Source organism: Aethalodelphis obliquidens, unplaced genomic scaffold (assembly GCF_003676395.1).
Source record: "Aethalodelphis obliquidens isolate GAN/ISIS:26980383/991018 unplaced genomic scaffold, ASM367639v1 scaffold4, whole genome shotgun sequence".
NCBI lineage: Eukaryota > Metazoa > Chordata > Mammalia > Artiodactyla > Delphinidae > Aethalodelphis > Aethalodelphis obliquidens.
Genome location: NW_020837948.1, coordinates 16,994,688 through 17,017,387, shown reverse-complemented (window position 1 = coordinate 17,017,387; position 22,700 = coordinate 16,994,688). Strand labels below are relative to the sequence as shown.

Genomic DNA, 22,700 nt, shown 5'->3' with positions numbered 1-22,700 from the left:
CAGAAAAGATTTGGAAAGTTTTGCTTTAGACCCTGAAGATGTCCACATCAATAGTTTCTCTATAATCAGATAGTTATAATACAAAGCCATATGAAATTAAATGCCAAACATCATTGCAAATCAACATACAGCTGGAAAAGCACTCTACATAACTCAATATATTTTTCAGGAAACCAAAATCTTCAGCAATATCCATCTCCTAAAATGAGGATGTTCATAAAGAAGAAAATCATTTTTATTCAGCCAAATTATTTATTCCACCGACCAAGGCTAATCACGGCATGTGATTAATAATATTCACTTAAAATTGCATCCTGGGAAGTGTTTTCACTTAGGTTTAATGAAAAACACTTGGAAGCAATTGAATGCTGTGGAGACGTGGTTAGTTATTATCCTTGTTTATGAATTAGCATGATTTTAAAGAGTAGTTGATGCTGAAGGCTAAAGTTTTTATTTCTTTTTCATAACAATATTCCACCCAAACTGAAACAGAGAGATTGAAAAGTGTAAGAGGGCATTTAGCCTGCAAAAGGAGCCAGAAGCTAGAGATTTGGAATCAGAGGTGGTGGGACTGGATAGTCTGATGAAAACCGTGGAGCCCAGAAGGTGGTGATAGAGGCTCTTCTCTCCCCTCCCTGTGCAGGCATCTCAATTTGTCCAGTTTCTTAACCCAATGTTAGGGTAAACCTAATTTCAATTATCTATGGTCTCCTTGTTCTCATGGAAACAAGAATAGGAGGAGACAGGGTAGCATAGAAGGAATGAAAACTTGTGTATAAATCTGAGCCCTTGGGTAGGACTTTGATTTCCCAAGTCACTGAAGACTCCTATTCATAAAGAACATGTATGTTTCGATAGCCTCTGTAAGGATGGTTAGGATTTTTTTGGGGGGTGGATGATAAATTTTTTTTAATTAATTTATTTTTATTTTTGGCTGCATTAGGTCTTCATTGCTGCGCACGGGCTTTCTCTAGTTGCGGTGAGTAGGGGCTATTCTTTGTTGCGGTGCATGGGCTTGCCATTGCGGTGGCTTCTCTTATTGCGGAGCACGGGCTCTAGGTGCCAGGCTTCAGTAGTTGTGGCTCGCGGGTTCTAGAGCGCAGGCTCAGTAATTGTGGCACATGGGCTTAGTAGCTCCACGGTATATGGGATCTTACCCGACGAGGGGTCAAACCCGTGTCCCCTGAATTGGCAGGCGGATTCTTAACCACTGTGCCACCAGGGAAGTCCCTAAAATTTTAATCATCAATAGTTTCAGCTTAATAGTAAGGTTTTTGGCAGATTTTGGTACAGCTAATTAGTTCAAAGGGAGCTTATTGAAAGGCTTAAACTACTAATGACTGTCATACACAGCAAAAATTTAAAAAGTGTTTTCAAGCAGAGCACATAGAGAACTGAGATGTTACAAGAAGGAGCTGGAAGACTAAAGGTGCCTTTGGTTATGTTAATGAGGTGACCTTTGGAAAGTGCCCAAGGATGCTGGAATGTAGCCAGAAGAACCAAACAGGTGATTAGAGGGTTGGAACTTTCAGCTCCACCCCCTGACCTCAGAGGAGGGGAGAGGGCCCTGGAAACTGAATCAATTGGCAATGGTCAATGATTTAAGCAATCATGCCTGTATAATAAAGCCTCCAGAAAAACCCAAAGGAGAGCTTCCAGGTTGGTGAATGCATGGAGGAACGGAGAGAATGGTTTGCCTGGCGAGAGCATGGTAGCTCTGTTTCTGAATTAAGTCATTAAGTCATATGGACCCTGCTTGGGCCCTAGCCCCTCTGTCTTGGTGGGGGGAGGGGTTTTTTTCCATTCGGGTGGGGTTCGGGCAGCCTAATAACGAAACTGAATCTGACATTGACAGAGCACAAGCTTTATTCAGTGGCCAAAGAATGGAGAAGAAGGAACTAAGTTCACAGATCTACTTCTCACCCATGTGGCTAAAGGACTTAATTTTAAAGAGTAAAGACAAAGGGAGGAGGAGTGGGGCTATTGATGGGGAGGCATACGTATTAGTCGACCAGGGAAGGGGCAGGGCTTTTTCCAAGGGAGTGGGGTGCCACCCCCTTTTTATCCTTTTTTGGTCCTGAATGTCTGGTCGTAGCCACTGGTAGGTGTGTCATATAATACACTAATGTAGTAAAAGCAGCATATAATGAGACTCAGGGTCGGTTGGAGGTCAGATTTGTGGCCACCTTGGTCCCAGCTGGTTCCATCTGTTTTTTGTTTGTTTGTTTGTAGCTTCCTTTCTTATCTCTGGACCCTTTAACTTAAAGACTTATGTTAACTCCTGCTAAGGGGCCTGGGGGTGGGGAGGTGTTGGCAGTTTGAGCAAAGACCTGGAGCAACTCTGGCAACAGCTCCATGCTCTTTCCCCATACCTTGCTCTATTCATCTCTCCCATCTGGCTGTTTCTAAGTTTTGTATACATTCTTTCATAAAAAAAACCCCCAGTAATCTAGTAAGTAAAATGTTTCTCTGAGTTCTGTGAGCTGCTCTAGCAAAATAACTGACCCAAGGAAGGGGTTGTTGGAAGCTCTAATCTATAGCTGGTTGGTCAGGAGCACAGGTGATAATCTGGATTTGCAATTGGCATCTGCAGTTGAGCGGGGAGGGGCAGTTTGGTAGGACTAAGCCTGTGGAATCTGATGCTATCTCCAGGCAGATAGTGTCAGAATTGTGTTGAACTGTAGGACATCCAGCTGGTGTCTGAGAATTACTTTTGACGTGGACCCTCCACCACAGTGGAATTGGATAAGAATCTTTAAGCACTTAGAACAGTATTGTCACAAAGAAGCTCTCAACAGACCCTGGCTATTACGGCAGAGATAATTAGTGCTCAGAGCTTATTTATTTGTTCCATTGCATTTCCCAGCCTCCCCTGCAGTTAGTTTAAGGCCAGGTGCCTAATTATAGTCAATGAACTGGAGCAGAAGGACTGAGGCAGGTAAAAGCCAATGAGCCTTTGAGATCTCTCCTTCCCTGATGAACAGAACTTGGAGACCATGAGTTCCCATCGGTAGAGCACCAAGATGGAGCACCACCCCTGCTACATCAGGGTGCAATGAGGGTGACAAATTGTTGTGTTACATTACTGAGATTTCAAGGTTAACTCATCACCTTAAGATGTCTTCACTAGGTAAGGAAGACATACAATTTTACTATTAGAGTTTCTTTGCAAGTATTAATTCTAGATAATGACTAAGAAAATGAGTAACTGACTTCTAGTTCTTCATAAGCAGAATTTAATCCCCTTGAGGGTAAGGCCTTTATCTATCTTATTTACCATTGAAACCCCAGTGCATAGAGTAGTGCTTGCTTGGCACATAATTAAGTGCTAAATATATCTCTTCTGTGCAGGTACTGTGCCTTTTCAATATGCATAGCACTCTTCATACATTGTATAGTGCTCAAGAAATTCAAACCATGGTCTTTACCCTCAAGGAGTATATAATCCAAGTGAGGAGACAAATATACCTTTTCTTCCCTTGCCTCCTTCCCCCCTCACCCCCCAGGTACACAAACCAATGACATTGCTGCTTCAACTAAAGACACTATATTTAAACGCTAATTTATGCCATAGATGGAAGGTGTTCCATCTGTAATAGAGAAAGAGAGACCAGGTGAGTGAAAGAGAGAGGTTAGTGACATAGCTAGAGGAAAGACCCAGGATTCTGGATATGAGACTACAAATGTTGATGAGACAGAGCCAGGCTAGAAGAAAAATAAGGGTGGAGAGGACAAAGAAAAAAATTGGATGGTGGATGTCATGATAGGCCACCCAGACACCCCCCACTTCGGGACTTAAGCACTCACTCATTCCTCCAGCCGCTGGGACGGTTGACTGCTGAAGACCCCTCCGGAAACAGCCCTCAGCTGAAGAAAGCCATCTGGGTCAAGGTCTCACCCTCTTTCCAGGGACAACCCATATCCAATGATCAATTGATGCCAAGATGCAAAGGCTGGGCCTCTTGCCTCATTGAAGGGTCCCAGCTCCAAGCATCCTGTGGGGTTATAGAGGCCTCTGTTGTGACCTTATCACAGCCTGACGTTTGTCCTTGCCCAGGCCTGCTCTCCTTACTTCCCTGCAGGTATCACTTACGAAAGTAGGCCCCATACTTCCTGCATGCAGATCTCCACCTCAAAAATCTTCTCAGGGACAGGCAGCAAGTCATGAAGCATCACACAAGCCAGGAAGAGCTTAGACTTGTTGGAGTTGAGAACACAGTCACCAATGACTTCTGAGGAGGGGAACGAGAGTCTAGGAAGGATTCGGCTGGTGATGGGATGGAGGGTAGGTGGAGGCAAAGATCCTTCATTTGCAAAGGCAAAAATCACTTTGACAAAGTCTGCTCCACACTCTATGAAGCCCTTCAGTGAAATTCCATTGTCTAGACCCCAGAATATTTTCCCAGAATGTGTCTAGAATTTCAAAGTTCACTCAGGACTCTGAGCTACATGTCTGATGAAAAGAAGGGAGTGAAATTCCTTCCTTGGCTCTGCTTCAAGCAGGATCACTTGACTAGAGATGAGTGTGAGAAGTAGCCAGAGTTAAAGGTGAATGCTCCGTTTCTTGAAGAAAATGTCAGCATTTTGTGACCTTTCTCAACATAGAATTGGGATTGTGAGGGAGTGAACAATTGAAGGGAAGACAGCATCCTTATGGGGAGAGCTGACTACAGCTGCTCGTTCTTACCACTCAGATCTTAGTGTTCCACAGTAGCACTGGCCATAGAATAAAACACCAGCTGATAGGAATATTCAGTCAGGAGAGAGAGAGAAGCCAGGGGCGGACAGCCAAGACGAGCTAAGTCGACCTAAGAAGCTGTGGAAAATAGAGATCAATGAATATTGTTGATTGTTTGATGTGGTAACGTTTTCAGGTACGATTTACATAACATTGAGGATCCTTTCTCTACATTAATTAAAAGACATTTTCTCTCTTCCCAACTTTGTTTTCATCTCTTACCTGTTGCTTTAAAGATGTTTGTAATGGCAGCGGGAGTACCAGAGCATCAGGTCTTAGACAGTGATGGCTACAAGAATGATGCTCATTTCACAAAAACTACGTGTAGATCTAATAAATGGTATCAATGGAGTCTTGGAAAACTATTATTTTGATTGGAGCAGTTTTAGAAGTGTTGATTGAATATTTAAATAAGAACTTGGGGAAAAAAGTTAGCCATCCTAATGTTTTTATAATGGGGCCATTAGCTCAAGTGAGCTTGGCATGCTGTCCTACTGATCGTAGGTGGAGGGAGCCGATGTCGTAAGGTGTAAATGTGGGATCTATGGATTCAAAAAAAAGAACAAAGATGGGACATCCTGAGGCAGGACGTGTGCAATGAGTGTTTTTCTTTTTTAATTAATTAATTTATTTAATTATTTTTGGCTGTGTTGGGTCTTCGTTTCTGTGCAAGGGCTTTCTCTAGTTGCGGCCAGTGGGGGCCACTCTTCATCGCGGTGCGCTGACCTCTTCACTATCGCGGCCTCTCGTTGTGGAGCACAGGCTCCAGACGTGCAGGCTCAGTAGTTGTGGCTCGCGGGCCTAGTTGCTCCATGGCATGTGGGATCTTCCCAGACCAGGGCTCGAACCTGTGTCCCCTGCACTGGCAGGCAGATTCTCAACCACTGTGCCACCAGGGAAGCCCCAATGAGTGGTTTTGACACTAATGAGCCCAGTAAAATGGGAATTACCTGCTTTCTAACCTTATTCAACAAACATTTCTTAATCCTTTACCTGTACCAAGCACTTCATGGGAGTGTATTTGGCAAACTGATGAAAAATCAGAATTAGTAAGGCCTTCTGAAGTCAGAAAAATGAGGGAAAAGGTAGAAGGGACAAAGGGTTTGAGAAAGGACTGAAAGTTGGAATTAGGCAAATGAGGAGAGCTGAGTCTGGACGGAGTGGTCACTGTGCGAAGCAATTGCTCTGTCAGATTCCCTTGTGAGTCCGTGGGGTCACCAGCTGGATCGGGCGATCCTGCAACTCCTGGGAGCAGAGGCATCTGTGGCACGTGGGACTTTGGCTAGTTCCTTAATCTCTCCGTCCCCCGGTTCCTCATCTGTACAATGAAATTAATAACAGGACCTCAGGGGATTGTTGCTAGAAGTTAATAAAGTAATTCATCTGGAGTGCTTCGCACAGTGCCTTGCACTCTGTCATGGTGCTCAAATAGGTTTACATGTGCTGTATGACAGTGGACACACTGTGTATGGGCGAAGAGATCACTGGAGAAATGGAAAGGGCACCAGTCCCTGGGATGTAGTCCTTTCAAATGTCTTCCCTCCCTGCATTCCCTAGGGGTTAAAAATAGAAAAATCACCCAGCATAGCAGCATGGGAAACAAAGACGGGATACATTCTCTTTGGAGTCATTCATCTCACCACAGACATCCAGAGAGACATGCAATTTCTTTTCTCTTAAGTTTATAGCTTATGGAGTGTCTTAGCTTCTGATGGACTGCAGGTACCTTCTGGTGAGACTTAAGCAATTTTCTCAATTTTTGCTTAATAAGAATAATTCACTCTATGTGCTAAGTCTGCATAAATAGTTTCTGACAGATGAAACAGTTTATAAATCCTCAAGAGTTTTTTATTATCCTTGAAAAAACCTTTACACTTACTGTGTACCCTGAGGGCCTGTTGTATGGAAAGGTCTCTCACGCTAAAGAACAAAGGCAGGCGATGTTTTCTTAAAAAACAGGCATATTGTCCTGCTTGACTAAGGCTCCCTCTGGCTCCAAACCTTGAAAATCCTGTTCGTTTTTAATATAAGTGCTCTAGCAAGGATAGGAATAAGCCAGATTCAGAGGATTTCCATGTCAGCAGTGCCGGATCTTTGCATGACAGGTGGCAAATGGCTTTTCTTCTTTTTCTTTCACCCTTGAAACCTCTGGCATATCTGAACTCTTGTTCTTGTGTCTTTTCTGGCCTTTGAGGATAACAATGCAGCTGTGTGTTAAGCGAAGGTAAAACAGCCTTTAAAGGGTTATTCTGGTTTTCATAGGCTCCACATAAGAGTAAGATAAAGAGAAGTGATCTAACGTGCCCCAAATCACAATATATTCTGACAGGAGAGCAGAATAGCTTATTTGGAGTTTTTCCTCATCCCTGTTTTCACTCCCATCTGACACAGCAAAGCCAGTTGATAGAAGGGGTGCTCGCCTCCTGCCCTCTCTTCTTAGCTGAACACTTCGCTTTCTAGCTCTTCAGTCATCTTATTCCATCTTCTGACATCAGCATGTGTAAGCCATGTAGAGGGCTGGAGGATATCTTTGTGTGTATCTTTGTGCCCATCCCTGGGTATCAATTAATTTATTAAAGGCCCTAGGGAAAAACTTTTCAGAGACGTGGTGTTGGGTGACAGTTCTCCATGAGCCTCTCATGTTTCTGCACATCTTGCAACAGAGATACCATCTGTCCTTTCTTCTGGGCTATCTTTCTAAGGATGTGTATAGAGTGGGCAGCCTTGGGAAATAGAGCATCTCCCTCTAGAGCAAAGTACAGGCGTGTTCCCTCCCCATCATAAAAGATTCAGGTTCCCTGAGCTCAGGGTTCCCCTCCCGTGGCATAACCCACTGCATGTACGGGTTTAGTGTGGCTTTCCTCCCAGGGCCCTGGGGTTCAGTGACTAGCGTAGAAATGTTACTGCTCTTGCTGTGTGTAATGAACTGTTCTGTGTCTCTGATCCAGGGGTCCTGTGTCATCTGCCGGCCTCCATGAAACTGTGGCAAGCTAAATTGTTGGTATGTACGTTAAAATCTCAGACGCATCTCAGTTCTTGACACATAGTTCCAAATTTAAAACGATCCTGAGAGATTTACTGATGTACAAAACCCCTGATGAGGATTCCTTTTCTAAAAATTAATTAATTAATTAATTTTAATTTTTTATACAGTTTTAAAGGTTACTTTCCATTTACAGTTATTACAAAATATTGTCTATACTCCCTGTGTTGTGTAATACATCCTTGGGCTTATCTTACACCCAATAGTTTGTACCTCCCACTTCCGCATCCCCATGGTGCCCCTTTCCCCCTCCCCACTGGTAACCACTGGTTTGTTCTCTATATCTATGAGTCTGCTTCTTTTTGTTATATTTGCTAGTTTGTTGTATTTTTTAGATCCCACATGTAAGTGATGTCATACAGTATTCTGACAAGTATTCTTAGCGTGTTGACCACTGTGACACTACACCAAACCGCTCAGCATGTCCCACTGCTTCCTCAAATTCTCAGAAACTCATGCTTTGTGTGTGTAACAATAGCTTCACTCAATCACCGTTCTTGGATCATTATTTTGGAAACTTCTTAAAAATTGGCAAAAAAAGCATTTAACTCTCAGACCACTTTCTAAATATTATCAGATCTTTGATCTATGCACTGAGGATTGAGTTCCTGTAAATGGCTTGGACAAGTTGTGACTGGCAAAAACACAAAGGCTGTCTCTGTTCCCACTGTATAGATTGGCTCAGTCATTCAGACCCATTCATTTATTCAAATAAATTTATGCATTAACTTAAAAATATATTTCACAGAGTCAAGTAAGACAGGCACATTCCTGCCTTCTTGGAACTTGTAGGTTAATGGGAAATAAAATATTAACATAAAATTATTTAATATATCGTAAATACTAGAAATGAAATGACTACTGTGAAGTACTATGAAGCATGATAAAGGATTTAATAGGGATTTTTTTTATTCTCTCAAATTTCAAATGTAGCATAGACTGGCAAATAACTCTGCTACCAAAGTACAAAACTTTTTGAACCGTTGAGATCTTTTTCCCTTCCTTTTTTTTTTGCATTGGATCTTTGAGATAAACAAGAAATAAGAACTAAAATTTGTATGTTCTTTAAAATTTTACCCAAATAAAGTAACATTTCCCCCTGGATAAAGTGGATTTGGGGGAGGTTCCACGATTTCTTTTAAGAAAGAAGATGTTGCTCTATTGACAATCTTTAAGAATAAGTGGAAATTTGCTGGCCATTATGTAGAAGTTAGAAGCTGAAGGGAGCATGAGACTAAAAGAGGAACATATCACTTCTCAAACGAATGAGGTAGACCTAAGACCCGAAAAAATTTTTTCACCTGTCCCAGCAATGTTTGATAACTATGTTAGGTGACTATAGCCTGTGATGATAAGCACCTAATCTGTTAAATTTTAAAATAAGTCTTTTGAAATTATGAGAAGGGAGACACACATAAAAACAGTTGTTATTTATAAACATTTCCAATTAAAATTTCAGAAAAGCAGAAACTTGTAAAATTTTCTAGGCAGCTCTCACCTTCATTCAATTCACAGGCTGATTTGAGCAGAAAAACTGCAGAATGGCAGGATCACCCAGTATTCTGGAGCTGTATGGAATAGTCTGTATCATATCTGTCTGTCTGTCTCTCTCTCTACATGCATGTGATTTATATTTATCTCCCCAGTTTTCTGAATAATTCAAACATTGTGTTTTAATTTGTGAATTATTCCAAATAATGCAGATAATTGATTAAAATCTGTACTTCTGACTAGCGTTGGCAAGGTTTAATCATAAAACCCAAGATATAAAAGCTATTTTTAAATGGGAATGAAGAAAGCATGTGATAGGGATTTGACTGAGGAACGGTTAAAAAAAGAAGGTATTATTCTGTTCATATAGATTAAAGGAATGTAATCCCATTGAAATTCTTCTTTTAGGGTGGTGCCAGAAGGAATTTATTTTTCTTTGTAGTAATACTAGGACTTGAAATAACTTATCTACTAATTAGTTACCTCATGGGAAGGAAAAAGCTCATTTGTGTTTGCATTACTGAACATGAAGGCAAAGAAGCCAAGATGTTGTAGACCAGTTCTCTTTATCTGTCAGCAATGGCAGATGTTTATCTCTGTTTTTCCTGAATGCTGCATGAATATCTGGATGAGGCTGAGTTTCTGCCTAAGCAGGCAGAGCTGATCCTTGCATCCAGCAAACCACATTGCTCCAGCTATTGCTTCTGGCTTGGTAACCCTCATTACACTACCCAGCTCATTTTAGAAGGGATTGTTCAATATGATTGTCCCTTGCTCCTAAAAGCAATTACATTACAAGCTGGTGTAAGATTTCTGGTTTCCTTTCAGAGCATTGGTAGGTGAGTGTGTTTTCTCCAATTCTATTGGTAGCACAAATGCCCTCTCATTCAACGTTTCCATTTTATGAGACCTTCAACCCTGCCATCAAAGTCAAATAAAAGTTCAAAGCCTACAACCCTTTCTTTCATTTCTTCATCCCTTTGAGGGAGGGACTCTTGGGATGAGGTACGGATGGGGGTAAAATGACTTTTTGTGTAAGAAGCAGGACTTCATTATATTGCCTGTGTTTGGAAATATCCATGTGGAGCTCAATTTATTTCTTCACATCTGACACTGACAGTTTCTGGCACATAATAGTAAAATTCTAGTGTTTCCTAAAAGATTCTTGGTAACTGGTTCTATTTTATCTGAATTATAGCTTATAAAATAATGTAAGCAACTAACTCATATCATATTAATAAAGGAAATTCTCCTGCTAGATCCAAGTCAGTATTACAAGTCTAAACAGAAGACAATTGTATTGGGTTTATAATGGAATTCTTAGTTCTATCTACTTCTATGAGAGTGGATCTCAGTGATGCTGCCTGGAGAATTTTGTATAGTGTAAGCCATTTCCATTTAATGACCATCGAAACTGAGGCAAATATTTTCTTCTTTAGGACGTTATCTTTCAAAATTTCCACTGACAATTTGAAGCATAGCAATTCAATAAGGGATTATAGAAGCCATACCTTGGGATGTGTTTTTAAGTGGGTTAGAATAGGGACTCTTGCTGGTCTGTATATCTCCCTATGTGTCCTAGGGTTATAAGTACAGAGATATTTACCTTAAGTACTGGGTTTTGGACTAGCTACATGGTAATCAGTTGGGTAACTTTAAAAATAATACAGATTTGAAGACACAAGTCCCAGGGATTCTTATTCAATTGGCCTGAAGCAAAGCTTTAGAATCAGTGTTATTTATAAGTATCTTACTCAGTTTTAAGTTATGCCATGTTTGGGCAACAGTTTTTAAATCCATAAGCTACTTTACTTTTTCCTATAATACTTTTACATGAAAACATGAAGAAATAAAATAATAACTTCTGATGATGCCAAAATAAATGTCCCAGTGCTTTTGGCTGTTTGATTTTATCTTTTCAAAGAAAATGCTGTGGTAGGAAAACAGTAGGTTGTTTAGGAAGAAACAACTCAGGCAAACTTATGTAATTTGTCAAATATGTTTTAGGTACTCTTGGGCCCTATGGTTGCATAGGTGTCTGTACCAGTCAGGATAAATTAGGTTATACTGTAGAAATGAACAGACCCCAAATCTCAGTGGCTTAATATAGCAGTTTATTTACTACACATGCCACAGATCCACATGATCAATGGCAGCTTTGCTCCACAGCATTTTCCCTGGGGCTCAGGCTGACAGAGCAGCCTCTGTCTAGGACATGGCTGGTGATTGTGGAGGAATAGCAAAGAAGGCATGGTGAGCCATATGCAGGCTCTTAAAGCTTCTGCCCAGGGAAGGTCCCACAGCCATGCCTGAATTCCATGGGGAAGAGTGTAGAATCAATCCCCCAGTAGGAGGGGATAGCAAACATTTGAAAATCAGAGTGCACCACATAATTCTCTTTAGAAAATGAACAGTGCTGATCTTAAACCAACAGAAAACAAGTATTTATTGAGTTCCTACCATGTTCCAGATACTGGGAATATAACTGTAATTGGGAAACACAAAATCCCTGAACTCTTGGGACTTTCATTGAAGGGGTGGGAGGAGGAATAAAACAAATATTTTTCTTTGAAGAAAAACAAAGCAGAATAGGAGACTAAGAGCGATGAGAGTGTTGGGAGTTCTATTTAGACAAAGTCATCAGGGAAGTGTCTTGTGAGATATTTGAGCATAAAATTGAGAGAAGAGAACGGACTCCATTCCAAGACCTGGGGGAGGAGACTTTGAGACGATGAGAGCAGCAATTGCAAAGGGCCTACAGCAGGAATGTGTGTGGCCTGACAGGCACTACGAGAAGGTCAGAGTTAATAGATGCTTGCATTTCAAAACGGAAAAATAGGAAAGAAAACAGCAGTAAGAGGTCCCAAGTAAGTCCAAACAAGGCAAGCTCCATGAGATCTAAGGCTTAAGTACAGTCCTCTTTGACTTGATGCTCTGCCCTCCAGATCCAGGTGGGGCAAAGGTCCCACCTTCCAGACACTGGGGCAGAAGTTCCATCTTGTAGGCCCACTAGGAAAGCAGTCTTTCCCCTGAAGCTTTGGCAGGGCTGGGTGGGAACCCCAAGATGCTGGGCAACCCCACCCCCCATGGCTTTGAGCAGAGGCCGTCTGGCCTGTTGAAAGTGAGGTGATAGGCTCCCCTTTTGAAACCAAGGGGGTGGCCCTGATGATCTCTGAATTGCCTTCAGGGTTATTCTTTCCTTGTCTCGAAGAACAGTGCACATTCATAATCAAATAGTTCTAGGGCTCCATCTTGAGAAATTCCGGAAGACCAACAGTCTGGTCTCCCTTCATCTTTCCCATATCCTTCCTCCTCAGTTCAGACTGGCAGTTTTCCTACTGGGGTTGCTGATGAAATCCATGGTGCACACACAAACCAATCTCTTTATCAGAGAGATGCTTGGCCATATCCTTAGTGTTCTCTCCCAACACACTTTCTCAATTTTGCAATATGGGTAGGATGAGAATTTGTCAAATCTCTAAGTTCTGCTTCCTTTTTGCGTAACAATTCCAACTTTAAGTCATTTCTCTCTTCTCACATTTTCCTGTAAGCATTCAGAAGGAGCTAGGCCTCACCTCCAACACTTTGCTTAGAAATTATTTTAGCTAAATATTCCATTTCATTGCCTGCAAGTTCTACCTTCCACAAAACACCGGAACAGGAGCACAATTCAGTCAAGTTATTAGACACTTTATTACAAGGATCGCCTTTTTTCCAGTTTTCAATAACATGTTCTTCATTTCTGTCTGAGACCTCATCAGAAAGGCCTTTATAGGCCATATTTCTATGAACATTCTGGTCAGGATTACTCAGCTATTCTCAAGAAAATATGAGGCTCTCTCTAGAGCTTTCCTCTCCTGAGCTCTTACCAGAATCACCCTCAATGGTCTGTTCATAGCAATGTAAGATTTTTCTAGCATGCATCTCAAAACTCTTCCAGCCTTCACTCCTTACCCAGTTCCCAAACTGCTTCCACACTTTTAGGTGTTTGTAATAGCAACACCTCACTCTCAGCATCAATTTCTCTCTTACTCCATTCAAGCTAAGACAGAATACCATAGACTGAGTGGTTTATAAACAACATAAATAAGAAATTTATTTTTCACAATTCTGGAGACTAGAAAGTTCAAGATCAAGGCACAGACAGATTCTCTGAAGAAGGCCCACTTCCTGGTTCACAGGCAGCTGACTTCTTGCTGTATCCTCACAGGCTGGAGTGGGTGAGGAAACTCTCTGAGGTCTCTTTTATAAGGGGAATATTCCAATGCATGACCTACTTAGCTCCCAAAGGTCCTATCTCCTAATTCCATCACAATGGGGTTTAGGATTTCAACATATGAATTTTGGAGGGACACAAACATTCAGTCAGTCTATAGCAAGGTCATTGGTCATTTTGGCAAAAGAGGTTTAATTGACTTGTTATAAGGATTAAAAACTTGACTTGAGCAATAATGGAGGCTGAGAATTTGGAGAGCAATTACAGACTCTTAAGAGGTTTTACTTTGAGTGGGAACAGTTGGCTAGGTTTCACTGCTTCATAGTTATTTTTTTCCACTGTAATTGTACCATTTTACATGTTTTCCAGCAGTACTTTAAGAGTTCCAGTTTTTCCACATTTTTACCAACACTTGGTATGGCCAGTTTTTGTTAATTTTAGCCATTCTAAAGAGTATATAGTTATATCTCATTGTGATACTTCCCTGATGACTGATGATATTATTGATCATCATTTCATGTGCTTATTAGACATTTGTATAGCTTCTTTTGTAAAGTAGCTCTTTCAATTTTCCATTTTCTTATTGGGTTTTTAGTCTTTATAATTGAGTTATAAGAGTGCTTTATGTATTCTGGTTACAAGTCTTTGTCTTGTATCTGGCTTGCCAATAGTTTCTTTGATGCTCCATGACTTGCCTTTGTGTGTTCTCATTAGTGTCTTTCAGTAAGAAAAAGTTTTCCATTTCTGAAGAGTTCTAACTTATCTATTTTTCCCTTATGCTTCATGCTTTCAGTATTCTATCTAGGAAATATCTCCCTATCCCAATATTGCAAAGATTTTCTCTTGTGCTTTTTTCTAGAAGTTTTCTCATTTTGTATATTATATTTGTGTCTGTGACCCTTTTTAGTTACATGTTAGGCATCATGTGATGTGAGGGTTGATATTCATTTTTCCCCTGTGGATAGCCATTTGATTGAGCAATGTTAGTTAAAAAAAAATTTTTTTCCCATTGAATTGCATTGGTGACGTTGCCAAAAATCAATTGAACATACAAACTTGCTTTACTAAATTTTTGGGCAGTGATTACTCGTCCTCTATTTTTTACTATATTTGAATAAGATTGGTGTGTTATTTCTTTCTTCAATATTTTATAGAATTCACCAGTGAATTTATCTAGGCCTGGACTTTTTCTTCTTGGGAAGGTTTTGATAACAAAGTAAATTGCTTTAATACATATAGAGTTATTTATGTCATTTATTTTTTTCTTAAGTCAGTTTTGATATGTCATATTTTTTGGAAATGTATTTATTCATTTCAATATTCCTATTTTTTAGCATAAAGTTATTCATAGCATGGTCTTATTGTTCTTTAATATCTGTAGTGTTGATAACCCCTTTTTCATTACTAATATTGGTGATTTATATTATCTCTCTTTTTTTCTTGATCAGTCTAGCTAGAGTTTTGTCAATGTTGTTGGTCTTTTCAAAGAGACAGTTTTTGGGTTTGCTAAGCAGTTTCTCTATTGTCCATTTTCCGTCTCATTGATTTCTGTTTTTATCTTTATTATTTCTTTCCTTCTACTTACTTGGGGTTTACTTTCCTCTTCTTTTTCTTTTTTCTTGAAGTGAAACTTACGTCTTTGCTTTTAGAGCTTTCTTCTTTCTTATATAAAGCAACTTTTCCTTCTCAACACTGTTTTAGCAGCATCCCACAAATTTCTCAGTGTTGTATTTTCATTGTCGTTCAATTCAAAATATTTTCTAACTATGCCTCTGATTTCATCTTTAACCTGTGACTGTTACTTAATTTCCAGATACATAGGATTTTCCTAAGATATGTTATTGTTATTGGTTTCTAATTTAATTCCTTTGTGGTCAGAGAATCACTTTGTATAATTTTGATCCTTTTAATTTTATAAAAACATGTTATATGGTCCCACTTATGGTCTATATCTGTCAGCGTTCTATGAGCACTTGGGAAAAAAATGTGTAGTATTCTCTAGTTTTTGAATGTAGTGTTCTATAAATTAGATCAAAACGGTTGATAGTGTTGTTCAGATCGTCTGTATCTGTACAAGGGTTTCATCTCATCGTTCTATCATTTGGTGAGAAATGGGTGTTAAAATCTCCCATACATCAGGGTTGAACCTGAGATTGTGCAGGTTCACACTGAGTATCTGAGCATGTTCCTCTCCAATTCTCCCTTCTAGGATTCTCCTCTCACTCTCCAGCCCCTGGACACTCATTTTCCTCTGGCCAGAAATATGGGATATTTCTTGGAGTTTTAGCCACTTACAGTATTGTTGCTGCTGTAGCACTCCAAGACCAGAGCCTGCCGTGGGGGCAAAGCCACAAAAGAAAAGAGAAAAAAATGAGAAACTTAATTTTGTCTACTTTTCAGAGTCTTCAAGTTTTTTTGTATTTTGCTCAGAGTTTTTAGTCATAATCAGTGAGAGAAATGGGGCATAGGTGGATGGAGCTTTTTGTGATATGCCAATATCAAAACATCCAAAAAGTTTCAGAAGTTTTACATAGAAAAACTTTAGCCTTTTCACCAGGAATTCTGAAGTTTTGTGTTTTTTTCAATAAGGTCTTCTTTATCCCAAGAATATAAATAAATATATATATTTTATCTTGTTTCTGATTTTTTTTTTTTTTTTTTTTTTGGCTGTGCCATGTAGCATGTGGGATCTTAGTTCCCTAACCAGAGATCGAACCTGTGCTCCCTGCAATGGAAGTGTGGTGTCCTAACCACTGGACCACCAGGGAATTACCTAGTCTATCTTGTTTCTGTTAGCACTTTCAAAGTTCTTTTGTTTGTTCATTTGTTTCGTTTTAAGCTTACTTATTAAGCCAACTAAAATTCCTTTTTTAACGTTTTAGCATGGGATGAAACAGATCTAAATTTAATTTTTTTCACTTTGAATAGATGAGCAATTGTTCAAGCACCATTTATTGTGTAGTACATCATTTTCACACAAGAATTTGTTTCTGGATTGCCCATTCTATTCTGTTGATCACTTTGATTATTAATTTTCCAATATCTAGCATTATTATCTAGCATTATTACTTTAATCCTTTTTTGGTCATAATGTATATTATTCTTGTTTTATACTTAACTTGTTATTCAAGTTGAATTTTCAAAAATTGTCCGAAGTAGGAATCTAATCCTTTTTTAAAGGACAGTCAATTGTCCCAACACCACTTTTTGCATACTCCATCATATACACACACAAATAAATGAATTTCTGAATTCTAGATTCCCTATACTCTTCCATTGACCTATTTATCTATCACTTTTCCAATATTTAGCAATACTGTGTTAAACCCTTTTTGATCATGATGTATATTATTGTTTTAATGAAATTCTTCACTAAAAGTGCTAATATCTCCTACAACTGTGTATGGTGACAGATGTTAACTAACCTTACTGTGGTGATCATTTTGCAATATATACAAATATTGAATCATTATATTGTATATCTGAAACTAAATAATGTTGTATGTGAATTATACCTCAGTAAAAAATGCTAATATTAAATTTAGGGGTTTTGCATCTAACTTTATAAGAGAAGATCTATTGCATTCTCTTCTTTCAGTATTCTGGTTCTGATTTTGTAGAATCCACCCATAAAATGTTCTGATCCTGGCTTTTGTCTCTATTTTAGATTTTGTCTATGCTGCTGGTCTATTCTGTTTTTAACTTCTTTAAGAAATCTTATTAATGTATATTTTTTCTGGAAGAGCCAATCATTCCAATTTAAAAAATTACTTTGTATAAAAATGTTCTCTTATGTTTTAAAAAATTCTGGAATTTATACTTTTGATCTCTTTATCATTCTAATGTTTTTTTTATTCTTGATCAGGTTACAAAAGGGCTGTTTATTGGTATTTTCAAAGAGGCAACTTTTGACCTTAAATATATGTTCTATTGTGCTTTTTTTTTTTTTTTTTTGTGGTACACGGGCCTCTCACTGTTGTGGCCTCTCCCATTGCGGAGCACAGGCTCTGGACGCGCAGGCTCAGCGGCCGTGGCTCACGGGCCCAGCCGCTCCGTGGCATGTGAGATCTTCCCGGACCGGGGCACGAACCCGTGTCCCTTGCGTCGGCAGGTGAACTCCCAACCACTGCGCCACCAGGGAAGCCCTATTGTGCTTTTAATTAATTCATTTCTATTTCTGTCTTTTGACTCCTCTTATAGTTTCTTTGGGTGTGTTTTTTCATTCTTTTTCTAGTTTATGTTGAATATATGGTTCATTTATATTTAATTTTTACTTTATTAAATACTTTTAAGCCTAGGTTTATTATTATTATTATCATTTTGTGTGTGTTTTTAAGTTTCAAAGTGGATAGATTTTCCTGTCTTGGCTTCTCTCCTTTTTCTATCCTTTAGGAGTTTCTTTTTTTTCTTTCTTTCTTTATTTTATTTTTGGCTGTGTTGGGTCTTCATTTCTGTGCGGGAGCTTTCTCTAGTTGTGGCAAGCAGGGGCCACTCTTCATCGCGGTGCACGGGCCTCTCACTCTCACGGCCTCTATTGTTGCAGAGCACAGGCTCCAGACGCGCAGGCTCAGTAGTTGTGGCTCACGGGCCTAGTTGCTCCGTGGCATGTGGGACCTTCCCAGACCAGGGCTCGAACCCATGTCCCCTGCATTAGCAGGCAGATTCTCAACCACTGTGCCACCAGGGAAGCCCTAGGAGTTTCTTTTGTTTGTTTTGTTTTATTGCATTTTTTTGTCTACTTTATACATATTTCTTGTCTACTTTTATTTCTGAAGTTTGTTAAAGTCTCCCAAATTAAGATACTCTTTTGTTGCTGAACTGGTCCCAGAGCATACATCCCAAAATACCTGTGGATTGCACTTTCCATAGCTTCCCATAGCCTCTGAAACCAGCTCAGAGTTCCAGAGGGAGAGAGCTAGGAAGACAATACGCAAAGGTCCTTAATGCAATGCCTGTTGCATCAGCTCTTTGCTTCCCTAGTGAGAGCCAAATCAGCAGTATTCTTGGCAAGGCAGACCCTCTCTCTGGAGGTAACTGTATGTAATTGATGAGCAAAGCAGTCTCTCTGTGTATGACATTATTTATAAGATTTCCTTGATGTGATGAAGGAAATTGGGAATTCCCTGGGGAAAGTCAGTGTATACACTCTGAGCACTCATTCACTTCCATAAGATACAAATATCTGAACTGTTAAACAACCAACCAATTTTGGCAAGAGTACCTCCATTTCAGAGGAGGAAAGTCTGACTTGCAAAGAGACTGAAAATGTCATGGCTTCAGAGAAATATTTCCAAAGTAAATTAAAATTTATTATATTTCCGAGTATTCTCTTATATACTAGATAACTTTATACTAGCAATCATCCTTGACAAAAATAAAAAAAAACATGACTGTCATCACCATACTGATAATACCATTGAATACAAAAGATCTGGAGTGACTCATCCAAAGTTATACAACTAGCAAGTGGTAACATCAGTATTGGAATACACATCTTAGGACAACACATGTCTATTTACTTCCACTTTATCATAGCAATCTCCTACAACCTAAAGACTCAATTTCCATGGGAAAGTTCTCCTTGGATTCCAATTCACGTAGATGATGAAATTTGCGAAATGAGGAATTCCTGTAGTTGTTGAATAGATATCAGTTGATGTTAATAGAAATGTTCCAGATGTCTTCCAGTTTCCCTTCACCCTTTCTGCCACACTTTGCATACCAGGGGACTGACTTAAGCCTTAGCATCACGAGTTCACTTGCCCTCTGAGATCTGGTAGGGTTGACCAGTGGGAGAGCCAGCAGGAGACCTGAGGGAAGAGGAGAATAAGGTTTGGACATTTATATCCATTTTCTCCCTGCAGGTTGATTTGGGCTGGCCATGTAACTTAAGATCTCAGCTCTTGTGAAGGGTCTTCTTCACTCCCTTCTTTTCTCCCCTATTCCAGTAGCAATGTCCTCCCCTTGCCTTCTCAGGCCTAGGGTGAGAGTGGTTCCTTGGTGTTCCTTACCCCAAGTACCACACCATCCCTTCTGGTTTCTCTATACCCTGCTCACACCTTTGTAAAAGTGTCTTCTTTTTTTTTTTTTTTTGTGGTACGCGGGCCTCTCACCGCTGCGGCCTCCCCCGTCGCGGAGCACAGGCTCCGGACGCGCAGGCCCAGCGGCCATGGCCCACGGGCACGGCCGCTCCGCGGCACGCGGGACCCCCCTAGACCGGGGCACGAACCCGTGTCCCCCGCATCGGCAGGCGGACTCCCAACCACTGCGCCACCAGGGAAGCCCTGTAAAGGTGTCTTTTTAAAATGATCCACAAATTATCTGATTTGAATGTGCCAGCTGTTTCTTGCAAGGACCCTGACTGATATAGGAAACAAATTACTCTTAAAGTTTATAGTTTAAGTACAAAAAGATGGAGTAAAGAGATAAGTTTTCTAGCCAAGCCCAAAACTATTCATATACTAACATCTGATTACTACAGTTTTGGAAAGGAGTTGACTCTTAATACATGCTTCATTGGGGATTACACATTTTCTGGACCAAACTCATAATCAGATCCAAAGGATTTCTAATACTTTATATATAGTTAATTAAATTTAACAGTGACAGGAAAAAAAAGATAAAAGGAAACAACCCTTTCAGTTTCCAAAGCAGAGAGAAAAAACAGGGCATTGCTCCTACATCTCTCTGTTGCCATGCAAACTTCTTAGCCATACCACACTAAGACATCTCTTAGAAGAGTTAGAGTCTCCTGATTCTGATTCTTTGGCTATTTAAAGCAGGCATGGGGCACTGCAAGGGCTCACTTTCCAAAATTCAATGTAAGAAGAGAGCGGGAATGTTGATTACATGTGAACAGAGGGATTGAAACAATTTCCAGCAGGCGTCTATGTACACATGAGGATTCATACACACACACACACACACACACACACACACACACACACATACACACACACACACACACAAAGCCAGAAAGGCAAACCTGCAGAGAAAAAGGTATGATTGTCAGAATTCATTCTGGTGCTTGGGGACTAGATGGGACCAAAGGCTATTACTTTCCTTCTGAGCCAAAGCAGGGTGACATGCTGACATGTTCAGTAGTTTCTGCCAGTTGGCCACAATTTGGGTGGGTGGGAAAATATACTTCATTCCTATTCTCCTCCCTTATCCCCTGCCATGGGTTAATTTTTAATATAATGCCATAAGGAATATTATAATTCAAAAAATAAGAAAGGAATCCAGCTACATAGTTGCTTAATCAACATAGAATAGGTTTCCACTGTCAAAGTCGAGTGAAGAGTGGAGCGTTATCCTCCAGTGGATTTGTTTTTGTTGTTTGTACAAGAATAAGGCTGAATACATTTCCCTTTTTTGCATTTTAATGAGAAGAGGGACTGAAAACTAAAATATTTTGGCTGCAGCCACTGAGGGGTATGAGGTAGCACAAAATAATAGCGGGTTGTTCATACTAACAATTTTCAGTTTTGAAACAGTCCCTCTTCTCAGTCAAGGTAATGAGATAAAGTGGCCTACTAGAAATTTAAGTTATAAAATTTGTGTCCTTAAACAATTATTGCAGGTTTCTAGTCTCTTGTCTCTGTTTTTACCAGTGTAATAGATATTTCTTTGGACAACAACTTAGGGGTACAGTTATGGCACAAATTAATAATAAAACAATTTGTGCATCAGTCCTTCTAGGTTTGGAACAAGGGAGATGCGAGTAAGCACTTAGAAACGAAAATGACTGTCAAAATTAACTTTTGTTTCCTAATTTCTCAAAGTGAGGATAAATAACTATACTTGAAGTGAAAGTTGATATATTGAGAACTGTAGGATTAAGCGTATTATTTAAAGCTGTAACTGCAATTGCTTTTTGAATTCAAAATAGTCTATTTTTTTCTAACGTCAAAGAAGAAGATGGCAAAGGAAGAAGATGTAAGACATTAAAAGCAGAAAAGATCATTGGTATGACAAAAAAATCTAATATATTAGCCCCATGATAAAAGTAAATGGCATAATGATCTACTAAATAAACAAAATGTTGGGAGAAAATGTTAACTATTATCAAGCAGAGGTGAATGCAAGCTGATGCAACCTACTTAATGATGTAGGTTAAAATTTACAGAGAAGTTATAATTATTCCTTATAAGTAAAAATATGAATAATATATAAAATTACTGAAGATAAATGATATATTTACAAAAACACAATAATAGTGAAAGGCAACGCATCGGTTTCTATACTTTATGGATAAAAAAGACAAAATTTAAATACAGAAGATTTGAATAGCAATATGTGTAACAGTATTTAATAGATGTGTAGATGTCAAATAGCAAACCCTAGAAACAAAGAAATGCATCATTTTTTCAAGGACCCATAGATATTCACAGATATTTATCATACTGTTTGAAACAAAAAAATAAACCCCAAAGTAGAAATACTATAAGCAACATTCTGTGACAAAAAATGCATTCAGTGCTAGAAACAAATAGGAAAATCAGAAAAAAAACAAAATTTTTTTTTGTAAAATAGTTCTCAGGTTAAGTAAACAATAACATCACAGTTACAGAATATCTGAAAAATAACAGTGAGGGAAAAAATTTTAAACCATATACATTTATATTACTAAAAAAGAAAAAGAATGGAAATAAGTGAATAAGGTGCCAGTTTAGCTAGAAAAATGAATCTAAAATAAACTTTAGAAAAACATAAGGAAGAAATTTTTTTAAATGAGGAGCAAAATTCCATAATGAAAGAAGTGATAGAAATTATAAATTAATTCAAAACTTGGTTCTGGAGGGAGGGAGGATCAAATACAATTAAATAAATAAATAATCTACCAATACTAAGTATGAGTGAGAACAAAAGAGAGAAAAAAACATGAATTCATAAAATACGCAATGAAAAGGAGAGATGACTACAGATAATGAGAAAATCATCGTAAGAAAATGTTTTGCACAATTTTATACTAATAACTTTTAAAACTTCATTTTTTTTCTCAAGAAGAAATAGACTACAAATTGTGCAAGAAATTGTGAATGTTGTTAAAGTTTTCCAAAATCCTTCTGACACAGAAGGTATCTTTGGAAATTATTTTCATTCTTCCAAGAGCCAGATTAATCCAACGTGATTTGAATTTGTTCCAGAGCAACACAAAATAAGGAATTCTCTTCATATTCTTTTATGACACTAGCATATGTGTGACAGTA

At 39.1% G+C, this 22,700-nt stretch overlaps 1 protein-coding gene across 7 annotated transcripts in view; it reads left to right on the top strand.

Annotated features, from left to right (window-relative positions):
* Positions 1 to 22,700, top strand: part of ZNF474 (zinc finger protein 474) — a 127,425-nt gene that overhangs the window by 85,215 nt on the left and 19,510 nt on the right. For 3 of the 7 annotated variants that reach the window (XR_003431223.1, XR_003431230.1, XM_027099357.1), the window contains 2 exons: positions 944 to 979; positions 7,687 to 7,739. The exons of 1 other annotated variant lie outside the window; for it this stretch is intronic. Coding sequence is in view for 2 of the 6 variants with exons in the window: in XM_027099357.1 (XP_026955158.1) it covers positions 944 to 979; positions 7,687 to 7,739 (89 nt within the window). In the remaining 4 variants the exon portion in view is untranslated. Of the gene's footprint in view, positions 1 to 943; positions 980 to 7,686; positions 7,740 to 22,700 lie in introns of those variants that run through there. 3 more of the 7 variants (XR_003431229.1, XR_003431225.1, XM_027099375.1) reach the window with 1 other exon arrangement.